This window comes from Stenella coeruleoalba, assembly GCF_951394435.1.
Source record: "Stenella coeruleoalba genome assembly, chromosome: 3".
Lineage (NCBI taxonomy): Eukaryota > Metazoa > Chordata > Mammalia > Artiodactyla > Delphinidae > Stenella > Stenella coeruleoalba.
This window is the reverse complement of record NC_137148.1, coordinates 117,444,165-117,459,648: the sequence shown is the minus strand read 5'-3', so window position 1 is coordinate 117,459,648 and position 15,484 is coordinate 117,444,165. Positions and strand designations below refer to the sequence as shown.

Below are 15,484 nucleotides of genomic sequence, written 5' to 3'. Positions count from 1 at the left end.
ATACTATATCAACTCAAGAGCCTTGACTTAAAAGAAAGCATTTGTAGCCAGACAACTTTCTGATTCTTCTGTTAATGAAACCTACGCTATTCTTGCAATTGCCTTTTTGCACTAGTCCTGCCCAGTGTCTTGAACCAGACCACTAGGGAGAATCGGCTTCAAGAAGTTAAACTCATTTAACCTGGAGCCTCCCGTCAGACACACCTCGTACTGGTAGCTCTGGGACAGGGTCCCCGTGCCGCTGACGTCCACCAGGTGGCCCGGAAAGTGGCCCTCGGGCACCGAGCAGCGACTCACCGAGGCCGCCCCGCCCCTCCTGCACAGCCGCACCGCGACGAACACCAGCACCGAGAAGACGAAGAGCGACGACACCGACGCCAAGGCGACCACCAGATAGACGGTGAGCGGGGCGGCCGGGGCCGCGTCCGCCGCTTCCGCTTCAGGGGCCGGCAGGTAGGGCTGCGAGAAGCCGTCCACCAGCAGCACGTGCAGCGTGACGCTGGCCGAGAGCGGCGGCTCGCCGTTGTCCTTGACCAGCACCAGCAGCCTGTGCTTGGCCGCGTCGCGCTCGCTCAGCAGCCGGGCCGTGCGCACCTCGCCGTTGTGCGCCCACACGCCGAAGAGGCCGGGCTCCGTGGCCTTGAGCAGCTGGTACGACAGCCAGGCGTTCTGGCCCGAGTCGCCGTCCACCGCCACCACCTTGGTCACCAGGTAGCCCGCCTCGGCCGCCCTGGGCACCAGCTCGGTGCAGGGCGCCGAGGCGTTCTGCAGCGGGTACAGCACGAAGGGCGCGTTGTCGTTGTCGTCCGCCACGAGCACGCGCACCAGCGCCTGGCTGCTGAGCGCGGGCGAGCCGCGGTCGGCGGCGCCCACGCGGAACTCGAACGCCCGCAGGGCCTCGTAGTCCAGGGACCTCAGGGCGAACAGGTGGCCGTTGTCCGGGTTGATGGACACCAGGGAGGCCAGGGGCACGTGCGCGTCGAGGGGCGGCAGCAGCGAGTAGGTGACCTGGGCGTTGGCGCCCGCGTCTCTGTCTGTGGCGCGGACGCTGCCGATGTGGAGGGCAGGGCTGTTGTTCTCGCGGACGGACAGGGTGTAGGAGGTCTGGGTGAAGGCGGGGGCGTTGTCGTTGACGTCGGACACCAGCACGGTTATGTTGTGCTCGGTTTTCAGCCTGGGGATTCCCATATCTGTGACTGTGATGGTGATGTTGTACTCAGCTCTAATCTCTCTGTCCAGCTCTCCTTCTGACAATAGGGTATAAAAATTCTCTGCAGATGGTTTCAGGATGAAGGGGAGATCGTTCTCGATGGAACACACCATTTTCCCATTGTCTCCAGAGTCTAGGTCGGAAACACTGAAAACAGCCACCACAGTCTCTGGCGAGTTCTCTGGGATAGGGCTGGTAATTGAGGACAAGGTCAGTTCTGGTGGGTTGTCGTTCACATCAACCACCTGAACTATCACTGTTGATTTTCCTGAAAGGCCTCCACCATCCTTGGCTTCTATGTCCACTTCGTAAGTATGGATCGCCTCAAAATTCAAATATTTGATTAGTCGGATATCACCAGTAATTGGATTTAGTTGAAAAGTTTTTCTAATTTCTTCAGAAACATGAAAAAATGCATATGATATTGTCCCCAAATTTCCTGTATCTAAGTCAGAAGCTGAAACAGTGACAATAAGAGAGTTAACAGGGCTGTTCTCTAGAACTTGAACCTCATAGAGGGACTGTGTAAATTCTGGGGTGTTGTCGTTTATGTCTAAGACCTGGATGTGAACCTGGACGGTCCCAGACCTCCGTGGAGTCCCGCCATCCAGCGCAGTGAGCATTAACCTAAGCTCTGGCTGCTCCTCACGATCCAGTGCTTTGTCTAGTACTAGTTCTGGGTACTTCCTTCCATCCTTACGACTGCGTGTGAGAACGTGGAAATGGGAATTAGGAGTGATCGTGTAGTTTTGGAGACTGTTTCTTCCCACATCCAAGTCTTCAGCATTTCCCAAAGGAATTATTGTTCCTGGGGGCGTGTTTTCTGGGATTTTCAGCTGCATTTCATTTTCAGAGAATGCCGGAGAATGGTCATTTACGTCTATCACCTGGAGCTCATTTGTAATAAACTGCAAGGGATTTTGCAGGAATATCTGAAACTGCAGTATGCATGGCTCTGCGGAGCCGCATAGCTCCTCCCGGTCCAATTTCTCATGCAGGAGCAAATCACCGGTCTGATGGTTGAGCTGAAAATACTGTCTGTTCCCTTTAGACACAACTTGGGCCCCTCTCGCGGCCAGTTTCCCTACACTCAGCCCCAGATCCTTTGCTAGATTGGAGATGAAAAACCCCCTCTCTTTTTCCTCAGCCACAGAGTAGCGTCTCGACTGGGACCCAGCCAGAGACCCACCCAGAAAAACAAAGAGAAACAGGACTTGCCTTTGTCTAAGAAAGCGCTCCCCTCCGGCCTCCATTGCATTTTCTGCCATGTTCTTCCGAGAAATATTGTCAAGCTAGCCTCCAACAGCACTGGGAAACGCAGTCTTTTGCCTCCTAACCTTTGAAGAAAACCTAGCGAATAATCCTTACCAGAGTCTTAGATTTGCTTGCTTAAAAATCTGCCCCGACTCACAACCCCTAGTTTACTGCACTGAATCGTTGTGTTACAGAGTATATACACAGTGCCTGCGGTTTATTTCTCCTTCTTAGTCAACAGCGCCACCGTGCGTTCGCTCACAGTTTCAGAATCTTGGAGAAGGTGATGTTTGCTGGGCTTTTTGTTTTGATTTTTTTAATCGCTTATTCCCTTTTATCAAACCGAGTTGATGCTACTGTAGGAATTCCTTCTGTTATATGGTTCAAATAAACACAATCTAGGGAGAAGAAATGCGCTCTTATCTAAAAGAAGTGACTGTCCCTGGTAGAGTCCCATTTCCATGATTTTGCGGAAGTGGGCACCTGCTAGAACTACTCACCCCACCTCCTGTAATTATTACAGAAAAAGTTTTACAAGATTTTGCTCTAAGTGATGAAGCTTCGCTTTCCTACTTGTGTTTTTCTTTATTTTCCAAATTTTGTAAAATGCACACGAGTTGCATTTATAGTCAGAAAAATGCTACGAAAAGACAACCTCAAGCAAGGTGATAAAAAATTATAATAGATCATGTCAGGGGATATATCCAGAGACCACAAATGCCTAATTCCTTCCACATTTTCGCACTCACTCAAGGAACACAGAGCTTTCTCCTCTTCCTATTTCACAGTAATTCTATGATTACTGGTTTCATCTGTATTAACTCTTTAATCTGCATAACTGTATTTCACCTGTGGAAACCGATATTTATTGCGTTTGTAGAAGTTAGATGTATTGTGGTAATAAGACAGACTATGTCTGTATATCTTATAGAGTTTCCCATCTAATGGGGTGAACAGAATTTAAACAGATGTTTAAACAGTACTATACAGGAAATGTATAATGAGTGCACTGGAAGTATACAATATGGAGACCTAACTCAATGGGGGCATTCAGAAAGTTTCCCAAAGATGTCCCATTTAATCTGGAATATGAAGGATGAGAAGAAGTTTGCCAGGCTAAAACTAAAATGGGAGGATTCCATATATAAGGAATGCAAAGGCCCGGGGACAGTAAAGCATAGCTATTCTAGATAATGAAGGTAGGATAGTGTACCCAAAGTTTAGTGTCTCAAGAGTAAGTGGGGGGCTTCCCTGGTGGCGCAGTGGTTAAGAATCCACCTACCAATGCAGGAGACACGGGTTCGAGCCCTGGTCCAGAAGATCCCACATGGCGAGGACTAAATTAGCCCACACGCCCTAGAGCCCGTGCTCTGCAACAAGAGAAGCCACCACAATGAGAAGCCCGTGCACCACAACGAAGAGCAGCCCCAGCTCGTGGCAACTAGAGAAAGCTGGTGCGCAGCAACGAAGACTCAGCGCAGCCAAAAATAAATAGACATTAAAAAAAAAAAAAGAAACATAAATATCACCTAATAAATAAAAAAGAGTAAGTGGGAAGACAAGGCTGGACAGGGAGGCAGGGGCCAAATAATAGGTGGCTGGATTTTATTCTAAGAGTGAAAGGAAGCTATTGCAAGGTTTTGGGCAGAGCAACGAAACAGCACAAATATCATGTGTTCAATATAGCTTCTTCACAATTGTAAGTAATGTTATATGAAGGACCATTTATTAAATTTACTCTTAATATTAGTGATACTAAAAATAACAGGGCTTCCCTGGTGGCGCAGTGGTTAAGAGTCCGCCTGCTGATGCAGGGGACGCGGGTTCGTGCCCCAGACTGGGAAGATCCCACATGCCGCGGAGCGGCTGGGCCCGTGAGCCATGGCCGCTGAGCCTGCGCGTCCAGAGCCTGTGCTCCACAACGGGAGAGGCCACAACTGTGAGAGGCCCGCGTACCGAAAAAACAAAAACAAAAACAAAAAAAAAACAAAATTACACTTCTTATCCTTATGTTATCTTATTTGGACATAACTGCAAGCTATTTAAATAGCTGTTATCATTTCTGGGGGTACAGAAATTATATGACTTATCCAAGATCCAACAGGTAATAATTTGATACAAAGATACTTCTCTATATGAATGCTAAACTCAAAATGAGACCTTTAAATTTTATATTATAATTTTAATAGTATGTTCAAATAAACATAAAATAATATAAAAATTTAAAGATAGTCTGAAGAACATTAAAAATTAAAATTCCATTTTAATGTGTGGATCAGTAATTGAACTGCAAGAAATAAATAAGAATAAAGAAAGTTAAATGAATCACTTAAGGAATTATGGAAGGAAAATATACATCATAAAATTGAAAACACAATTTCCCCATGTGGATTCCTTAAGCTAGTTGGCAGGAGAGGAGATTAAAATTAAGCAGAAAAAGAAAAAGGAAAACTATCTTGAAGGAAAGAGACACCAAGCACTAATAACTGCATAATGTTTGAATAACAGTGAAGTTCTGTTAATAACCAAAAATTAAATCAGAGAGCATTTAATTCCAGCAAAATTTGTCCTGTGAGTATTTTAACGTATTTGAGTGTCAGTATTTCACAGATGAAATAAAGACATTTCTTTCCTTCAATCAGTCATTTAAAATTTTTATGAAGAACCTAGTCTTGCAGTCATTGTGCTAATCACGCAGTAAATGGAGAGCTACTGAGAAACGTAACTCAAGCACTAAAAAGGAAACCAAAAAGCACTGAAAAGTCTAGGAAACTGAAAGGGGGAAAATGGAAGTAGTCAGTGAAAAAAAAATAGAATGAGCAAACCAAGATAAATATTTTTTCCATGGGCTTATTTCCAATTGAATCATAAATGCTCCAGATATTATTTTAAAATGCAATGCCAAATTACATATGAAGTTTCTAAAATTTGGTCATAGACAAAAACATGTACTCTCTCAGATCTTTTGGATTTTAATGAAGTACTCAAAGAACAGATGGTTTTAAATAATTAAAACATTTTTAAATGGTGGGATTGAAACAATCAGAGGTTTTAAAATTTTTAATAAAAAGCATGAATAATTAGCATGTCTGAAAATGACTGGACATTGCTATTTATTTAACTACAGTTTAGAATATTGGTAGTTGATTTATTGAAGACTTTTAATGTGGATGATTTGTAGAATCCAACAGTCAAGGTTTTCACAATCTCTAAAGAATCATACTTATCAGGTATGAACATTTTAAGGAAGTATATATTTAGAAAAGCGTGAGAGGGTGCTTTGTTATTCATGAATGTACCTATGATAATGGTTTTAGCCAATGTGAGTTCACAGGAAGAAAGTTTAAACTAGCCTAAGAGAATACTCTATACAAACACAAATATTCTGGGTAGGAAAAAAGAGTAACCCTATGTACTTATTGCAAACTTTCAAAAATGTAGGAATGCAAAAATTACCTAGGGACTGTGGAAGGTGAATTTTGAAAAAAAGTGCTCTAAAAATTAAAGACTTCAGAAAATACAAAATATACTTTCACACATTAAACCGAATTAAGTTACACTGATATTAACAGTAAGAAAGAAAATTTGCATTCATTATACCACAGAGCAGCACATCTAGAAACACCAGTAACATGCGCTGATTGGAATAAGATGGTTACATTTCAAATACAAAGAAAACAACTCCAATGGGCAAGGCAGTAAAAAAGGACTCTGCACAATTTGACTGAGACGGCATCATAGACCCTTATTAAAATTTAACTGAATTCAAAACTATTCCTGAAACTGGGGTTTGCCTCACTAACCCTCTCCTCATCTTGAGTAAGGAAGCTTGGGATAACCGGCTTGAGGAACTTGAAAGTCCCAGAGCCTCCCGTCAGACACACCTCGTACTGGTAGCTCTGGGACAGGGTCCCCGTGCCGCTGACGTCCACCAGGTGGCCCGGAAAGGGGCCCTCGGGCACCGAGCAGCGACCCACCGAGGTCGCCCCGCCCCTCCTGCACAGCCGCACCACGACGAACACCAGCACCGAGAAGACGAAGAGCGACGACACCGACGCCAAGGCGACCACTAAGTAGACGGTGAGAGGGGCGGCCGGGGCCGCGTCCGCCGCTTCCGCTTCAGGGGCCGGCAGGTAGGGCTGCGAGAAGCCGTCCACCAGCAGCACGTACAGCGTGACGCTGGCCGAGAGCGGCGGCTCGCCGTTGTCCTTGACCAGCACCACCAGCCTGTGCTTGGCCGCGTCGCGCTCGCTCAGCAGCCGGGCCGTGCGCACCTCGCCGTTGTGCGCCCACACGCCGAAGAGGCCGGGCTCCGTGGCCTTGAGCAGCTGGTACGACAGCCAGGCGTTCTGGCCCGAGTCGCCGTCCACCGCCACCACCTTGGTCACCAGGTAACCCGCCTCGGCCGCCCTGGGCACCAGCTCGGTGCAGGGCGCCGAGGCGTTCTGCAGCGGGTACAGCACGAAGGGCGCGTTGTCGTTGTCGTCCACCACGAGCACGCGCACCAGCGCCTGGCTGCTGAGCGCGGGCGAGCCGTGGTCGGCGGCGCCCACGCGGAACTCGAACGCCCGCAGGGCCTCGTAGTCCAGGGACCTCAGGGCGAACAGGTGGCCGTTGTCCGGGTTGATGGACACCAGGGAGGCCAGGGGCACGTGCGCGTCGAGGGGCGGCAGCAGCGAGTAGGTGACCTGGGCGTTGGCGCCCGCGTCTCTGTCTGTGGCGCGGACGCTGCCGATGTGCAGGGCGGGGCTGTTGTTCTCGCGGACGGACAGGGTGTAGGAGGTCTGGGTGAAGGCGGGGGCGTTGTCGTTGACGTCGGACACCAGCACGGTTATGTTGTGCTGGGTTTTCAGTCTCGGTGTCCCCATATCTGTGACGGTGATGGTGATGTTATATTCGGATCTTGTTTCTCGGTCCAGGGCTGTGTTTGTGACTAAACTGTAAAAATTTTCAACAGAGGGTTTAAGAATGAAGGGAAGATCATCTTGGATGGAGCAAACCATCCTTCCATTGTCTCCAGAGTCAGGATCTGAAACGCTGAATACAGCAATTACAGTCTCCTGCAAGCTTTCTGGGATCTCAGTGATAAGCGTTGACATGGTCAGTTCTGGCGGGTTGTCATTCAAATCCATCACTTGAACAAACACCACACAACTGCCAGAAAGGCCCCCACCATCTGTCGCCTGAATATTTAATGTATAAGTCTGAATAGATTCAAAATCCAGTTCCTGTGTTAAAAGGAGTTCTCCCGATTTTGCATTTATTCCAAATGTTTTCCGAATATCCTCAGATGCTTGGGAAAGTACGTAAGATATTTCTCCATAGGTTCCAATATCTAAATCTCTGGCAGAGACAATGGCAACCTGGGATCCAATGGGGCTGTTTTCTAGGACATGCGCCTCATAGTGCAGCTTTGCAAACTCGGGGGCATTATCATTGATGTCTAAGACTTCAATGCGGATTAGGGCGGTCCCAGACCTGGGTGGAATTCCGCCATCCAGCGCTGTGACGGTTAATCTGATCTCAGGCTGTTCCTCTCTATCCAGTGCTTTGTCCAGCACCAGCTGTGGTAATATTGTGCCGTCGGAACTGTCTTGTAATTTAAGATGGAAGTGGGAATTGGGGCTGACTGTGTAACTTTGGAGACTGTTGCTTCCTACATCTAAGTCCTGGGCACGCTCTATTAGGAAAGTAGTTCCAGGAGTGATACTTTCTGAAATTTTCAATATTATTTCTTTGTCTAGGAAAACTGGAGAATGATCATTTATGTCCCTAATCCGTAGCTCAGCCTGGAAAAACTTCAAGGGATTTTCCAGTAACATCTGGAAAGGTAGTACACAGGGCTCGGTAGGGCCACATAGCTCCTCCCGGTCCAGTTTCTCATTTAACAACAAATCCCCGGTCTGCCTATCAAAATGCAAACGCACTTTTTTCCCTTTGGAAACGACCCGGGGGGCCCGAGCAGCTAGATCATCTACCTCCAACCCCAAGTCTTTCAACAGATTGGCCACAAAGGAGCCACTGTCCATTTCCTCGGCCACTGAATAACGCCTAGGCTCAGAGCCAGCCTGAGCTATGCCCAGCCAAACAAAGAATATCAAGACTTGCCTTTGTTTCAGAAAGCATTTCTTCCTCTCTCCTGCCTCCATCGCTCTCTCGTCTCCCAGCAAACTTGACCCAGCTCGGATTCACGTTGTCGCTGATCTATCTCCCAGTATCACTCAGACACTGGGATAAGTGGAGATGCCTATGGCCCTGATTTCCCGGAGCAACTGCCTTAGAAAGCCTCCTTTTCCTGCTTGCTTCTTTAGCAGAGCATCTAGCTAGAGGAACGCAGACTGGTAACTGTCTTCCTTCTACTTCTAATGCTGCAGCGCCACCCTGCGTCCTTTCCGAGTGTTTCTTTTTACCAAAACATTAAGGAAATCCCAATCCTTTCTTTCAGACTGATGGCAATCTAAATGGAATATTTTCAAGTAGTGTCTCTCAATGTACCGAAGTAACAATAATTCCATATTAACTAAAATCCAGTCCCTAATAACTTTTTAAAATTATCCTTCCATTATCCTCCCCCAGTTTTCTTCAACTTAAATAAGAATTCATATTCACTCTTGAATTCCTTTTATAAATGCACTTATTTTCTTAACCACTTGACATAAGGAATGTCTTAGAAAATTTGTTTTTTTTTTTTTTTTGCAGTACCTGGGCCTCTCACTGTTGTGGCCTCTCTCTTCCCGGACTGGGGCACGAACCCGTGTCCCCCACATCAGCAGGCGGACTCTCAACCACTGCGCCACCAGGAAAGCCCAGAAAATTTGTTTTTAAACCAAGTTTCATGATTGTATTGGTGTTACATCTGTTGTATTGGTGTTACATCTGTTTATTCTAGAACAGTCCCCTGTATTTTATTGATATTGAATTTTTTGAAGTGTCCAGATCAGTTTTCTTATAGGTAAACAAAAGATAAAAATAGCTAAGGCATTGGTACTTGTGACTATAAATTAACAATTAGCTATGCTTCAGAAGAAAAGAAAACACTACTGAAGATAGAGCAATAAAACAACAACTATAGCATTATTCAGAAAGGGGGTGTTTCCTCTGCTTTTTACCCAGAGCCCAAAAAGCAAGAATGCCAACGGTCATAGCTGTCTCCACATACTATCTTGTTTTTAGCTTCAAAGAACCTAATTTAATTGGAGATAAGGTGATGTTAAAGAGATGGATCTCCCGTCTCTCTGTCTTGCATTAGGTTGGCAGGATATCGGGATTTTTTTTTTTTTTTACATTCAATGGAAAGAAAATTCTGGAAGGAAGGACCAAGGCATTTTCTTTTTATTCCAGAGTTCTGAGATAATCCTTAAAGAGGTGAAGTCTTCTTCTGGAAATACTTGTAGGATGAGCAGGTAAGTGTCAACATCACCAATTTTATGGAATTGTCATCCAACATCTTTTACATGAAGAAAGGTATTTCTGAAACTATGTCCTATGTAAATTTCCTGAATGTTTGCCATGTAGTCATGAAGTTGCCTGGTAATTTTCTTGCAGTGGATGTTTATAATGCACAGATATGAGTGGTATTTAAAATGTGTGGTGAGTACGCACCAGAGATTGGAGAATTCAGTGAGACTGGAAAATTCAGTGAGCCTGGAGAATTCTGTGAACAGCTCCTTAATATACTGAGATTAAATCTTGAGCAGGCTTTGACAACCACGTTGCTGAGGAGCATGCATCTCAAAGGTTGTCACTGATTGTCACGATCTGGACCTTAGGAGGTCTGAGACTAGTGTTGATACCTACCATTTTCTTCTGTGAGAGTTAAACTTACCATAGGTTGTTCTTCATCCAGTGATTTTCCCCCAAGAATGGGCGAATTACTCACCCCACTATTGCATCGAATATTATTGTGAAATTAAACTCCCTGTGTGGTTTCCAATGGTGGAAAATCAGCCAAATCTCATGCACCATCCCCATGCACATTCTGAAACATTCACAACAATTTTTCAAAGGGGCAACATCTCAGATTCATAGATTTTTCTCAGAAAACAAAAAAGTTTACAGGTAATACTTGGAAATGTATAGTTTCTATAGGTCTGGCTTCCTATTCGGGAGGAAAGGCTCTTCTGTGGGTGTATCTAAACTATTCTTTGATCTCTTAATAGTTTAGATCCACCCATAGAAGAGCCTTTACTCACGAATCTTTGGTCAGTTTGGAAACCACCTTGCTCAGGTCTGTCTGCCCGCCGCTACGCAGACACTCCCCTTTCCGCTGCGAGGCCAAATCTCCAGGAACCGGCTATAAAAAGAAGCCTTCCTTTTCCTGGGCTGCTTACGCTACGCCCAGGAAGTAAAGGAAAACTCACCACTTGCCTTTTCTGCTAGATTTTCTCTCAGTTTCCAGCATAGCCTCTTGGACTGCGTTGTCTTTAATGAAAGAAGCCTTCGGAAGTCTTCCAGTAGGGATAACATCAACATATATCTAGCTCCCATTTGTTTGAAGAAAGGTCTAAAATCTCAGCTTGCTGCCGACGTTTTCCAAGGCGCGTCAACCCCAAGCCCCTCAGTTTTGTCTTTTGTAAAATGGAGTCTGTGGCAAGCGCCTGGCTCCACTTCCATTTTTAGCCTGCAGCGCCGCCAGGCGTCTAAACTGAAAACCTGGTTTGTACAGCGCTTTCCCTCAGAAACTGTCAAAAAACAACAACAACAACAAAAACAAAAGTGTTCGTGTCACGTGGTCTAGTGGCACAATTCTTACCTCCTGATAGTATAAATTACTTCTCCGACTTTGGGTTTAGCTAATTACAATTTTTAATTAGTATACGGCTTTATTATCATCCGGCTGTACAATTTCTTTTGAGAGTAATTTGAATTTGATTTCTTCCATTTAGACAGGCCAGTCGTTTGGCTGTACATTCACTGAGTTTTTAAATTCATCGGCAGGTGTTTATTACACACAGATTAATTTCAGGCACTGTGAAAGGCATTAGGGATATAAAATGGAATAAAGCCTGGTACTTACACCCCAAGAGGTTACAGCCTAGAAGTAAAGTAAAGCGATAATTACTGTAGTGAGTCATAAGTGCTAAGACACTGATTTGCACAGGCACTCTGAAGTACTCAAAAGGAATATTTAAGCAAGAACAGAAATGGGGTATCAGGAAAGATTCTCAGAGGAGGTGAGGTTCGATGTAAGTTGAATTTTACGGTACCAACTTAAAAAGAAGCCCATTGAAATAGTTTTCTACTGCAGATAATGTAGATAAAGTATTTCTGATTTTACAGGAAAGAAGATTTACTCAAATGATGGGAACATCATGGCTTATTTGGGATACAGTCTTTTACTCAGTCAACATCACAGAGTTCTGTATGACGTGTTGTGGGGTGACAACTAACTAAAAGACTAGGGCTGGGCCCTTGTTTCCTATTTCAATTTGCTCATCTACCTAATACTCAACTTAAAGGAGAGTCCTAAGCATGAGTATGTGCGTGTGTGAGTGGCTTGTTCTGTTAACAATATCTTTAGGAGATATTTTTGAGTGGTGATTAAGAGCACAGACTTTTATGTCAGGAAATATTCAAGTACTGGCTGTGCTACATCGTATATGTTAAGTTAGGAAAATTCTTTACTCTCTCCAGACTTCAGTTTCCTCATCTGAAGGAAAAAAAAAAAAAAAACAACGGATGTAAGGACGGTACCTACTTCATGAATTTGTAAGAACTAAGTGAAACAATGCTTATGAAATAGTCAGCCTAGTTCTTGGAATATCATAGTGTTTCATAAGTGCTAGCTATTTTAAGTGGTGATACAGTGAAAACAAGGAACTTATCTACATAGTTCGGTTTACTCCTACCAACAAATGTAAGTCTAAATGACTCCCTTGTGTATGTTGGTGGGAATGTAAATTGGTGCAGCCACTATGGAAAAGAGTATGGAGGTTCCTCAAAAAAAGAACTATCATATGATCCAGCAATTCCACTTATGGGTATATATCTGAAGGAAATGAAATCACTATCTCGAAGAAATATTTGCACCCCTATGTTCATTGTAGCATTATTCACAATAGCCAAGACATGGAAAAAACCTAAGTGTCCATCCATGGATGAATAAAGAAAATGTGGTGTGTATATATACATGGTAATTATGTCAGAAAAAGGATATGTTAACTGACCTTACTGTGGTAAACATCTTGCAGCAGAAAGGGGAATATTAGAGTAGTGGCAAGAGGACAGACCCAAGCAGGGTGGTTTACAAAGAAACCAAAGAATATCTTAGATCCACCCACAGAAGAGCCTTTGGTTCCAAAGGGAAGGCAGATGTATAGAAGCGCTACATTTCCAAGTATTACTTGTAGACTTCCTTTCTGTATTCTGAGAAAAATCTATGAATCTGAGATGTTCTCCCTTTGAAAAATTCTTCTAGAGTACCAGAATGTACATGAGGAAGTGCATGAGATTTGCGTGAATATTCCATCATTGGAAACTACACAGTCAGTTCAATTTCCGTTTTGTTGTTGTTGTAATTATGGTGACAATATTGAGCTCTCCTCTCATAGCAACTTTCTATTATTGAAGTATAGTTGATTTACACTATCATGTTAGTTTCAGGTGTACAGCAAAGTGATATAGATATATATACATACATATATATATTCTTTTTCAGATTCATTTTCATTATAGGTTATTACAAGATATTGAATATAGCTACCTGTGCTATATAGTAAATCCTTGTTGTTTATCTGTTTTATATATAATATTGTATATCTGTTACTCCAAACTCCTATTTTATCTCCTCCCCCTTCCCCTTGAGTAACCATAATTTTGTTTTCTGTCTGTGAGTCTTTCTAATTTGTAAACAAATTTATTTGTATTATTTCTTATATTCCATATATAAGCGATACCAGATAATATTTGTCTTTCTTGGTCTGACTGACTTCACTTTCTATGATAATCTCTAAGTCCATCCATGTTGCTGCAAATGGCATTATTTCATTCTTTTACACGGCTGAGTAACATTCTTTTTGTATATGTACACCACATCTTTATCCATTCATCTGTTGATGGACATTTCCATTGTTTCCATGTTTTGGCGATTGTGAGTAGTGCTGCTATGAACGTAGGGGTGCGTGTATCTCTTTGAATTATAGTTTTGTCTGGATTATGGCCAGGAGTGGGATTGCTGCATCATATGGTACTCTATTTGTAGTTTTTATAGGAATCTCCATGCTGTTCTCCATAGTGGCTGCACCAATTTACATTCCTATGAACAGTGTAGGAGGGTTGCCTTTTCTCCACACTGTCTCCAGCATTTATTTGTAGACTTTTATTTTTAACATCTTTATTGGGGTATAATTGCTTTACAATGGTGTCTTAGTTTCTGCTATATAACAAAGTGAATCAGTTATACATATACATATGTTCGCATATCTCTTCCCTCTTGCGTCTCCCTCTCTCCCACCCTCCCTACCCCACCCCTTTTAAAGATGGCCATTCTGACCGGTGTGAGGAGGTACCTTATTATAGTTTTGATTTGCATTTCTCTAATAATTAGCGATGTTGAGCATCTTTTCATGTGTCTGTTGGGCATCTGGATGTCTTCTTTGGAGAAATGTCTATTTGGGTCTTCTGCCCATTTTTTGATTGGGTTCTTTGTTTTTGTTTGTATGTTTGTTTTTTGGTATTAAGTTGTATGAGCTGTTTGGATATTTTAGAAATTAAGCCCTTGTTTGTCGCATCGTTTGTAAATATTTTCTCCCGTGCTGTAGGTTGTCTTCTTGTTTTGTTGATGGTTTCCTTTGCTCTGCAAAAGCTAATAAGGTGGATTAGGTCCCATTTGTTTAATTTTGCTTCTATTTCTTTTGCCTTGGGAGACTAATCTAAGAAAATATTGCTGTAATTTATATCAGAGAATCATTTACCTATGTTCTCTTTTGGGAATTTTATGGTGTCATGTCTTATATTTAAGTCTTTAAGCCATTTTGAGTTTATTTTTGTGTATGGTGGGAGGGAGTACTCTAACTTCATTAATTTACATGTGGCTGTCCAGAGTTCCCGACACGAGCTGAGAAGACACTGTCTTTTCTCCACTGTTTATTCTTCTCTCCTTTGTCAAAGATTAATCGACTGTCGGTGTGTGGATTTATTTCCGGGATGCGTATTCTTTCCCATTGATCTGTATGTCTGTTTTTGTGTCTATATCACACTGTGGTTTTTTTTTAATAACATTTAAAAAATTTTGGATTGCACATGGGCAAGGGCGAGGGATCTGGTGTGTGTTTGTGTCTGTGTGTGTGTGTGTGTGTGTGTGTGTTTTCCACTCATTGTTTTCAGAGCTTGGGACTGCTAAGGTCTTTTCTTTTGTTAAGACCGTGCTGTGCGGCATAGGGGATCTTAGTTCCCTGACCAGGGATCGAACCTATGTCCCCTATATCGGGAGCACAGAATCTTAAACAATGAATCGCAAGGGAAGTTCCCACACTGTGTTTTTTGTAATTTATTTTATTGAAGCATAGTTGAGTTATGATGTTGTGATGATTTCTGATGTAGAGAAGAGTGATTCAGTTTTACATACATACAGATACTTTTACATATTCATGTCCATTACTGTTTTTCATAGGATACTGTGTACAGTTAAATGTGCTTTACAGTAGTACCTCGTTCTTGATCCATTCTTTATATAATAGTTTGCATCTGCTAATCCCAAACTCCCAATCCATATCTCTCCTTCTTGGCAACCACAGGTCTGTTATCTATGACTCTGAGTCTGTTTCTGTTTGCAGATGAGTTCGTTTTTGTCATATTTCAGATTCCACATGTAAGTGATACCATATGGTATTCGTCTTTCTGTTTCCGACTTCCTTCACTTAGTTTTGGGAAGTGGTAGTGGGAAGATATTTTCCATACCATGTCATGGAAAGACCAGAATGAAATTTTTGGCCAACCCAATGTGATAATCTCTTGGTCCATCCGTGTTGCTGCAAACGGCATTATTTCAGCTTCTTTTATGGCTGAGTAGTACTCCATTAT

The 15,484-nt window shown here is 43.3% G+C and overlaps 2 protein-coding genes across 2 annotated transcripts in view; both read right to left on the bottom strand.

The window, feature by feature from the left end:
- Nucleotides 1–2,563, bottom strand: part of LOC307184889 (uncharacterized protein) — a 33,037-nt gene extending 30,474 nt beyond the window's left edge. The window contains 1 exon segment of the mRNA XM_079918651.1: nucleotides 2,269–2,563. Within this exon segment, the coding sequence (XP_079774777.1) occupies nucleotides 2,269–2,478 (210 nt within the window). The 5' untranslated portion in view covers nucleotides 2,479–2,563.
- A 3,529-nt stretch (nucleotides 2,564–6,092) lies between these two features.
- Nucleotides 6,093–15,484, bottom strand: part of LOC307184888 (uncharacterized protein) — a 39,548-nt gene continuing 30,156 nt past the window's right edge. The window contains 2 exon segments of the mRNA XM_079918650.1: nucleotides 6,093–8,635; nucleotides 10,657–10,757. Coding sequence (XP_079774776.1) covers nucleotides 6,220–8,635; nucleotides 10,657–10,757 — 2,517 coding nt within the window. The 3' untranslated portion in view covers nucleotides 6,093–6,219.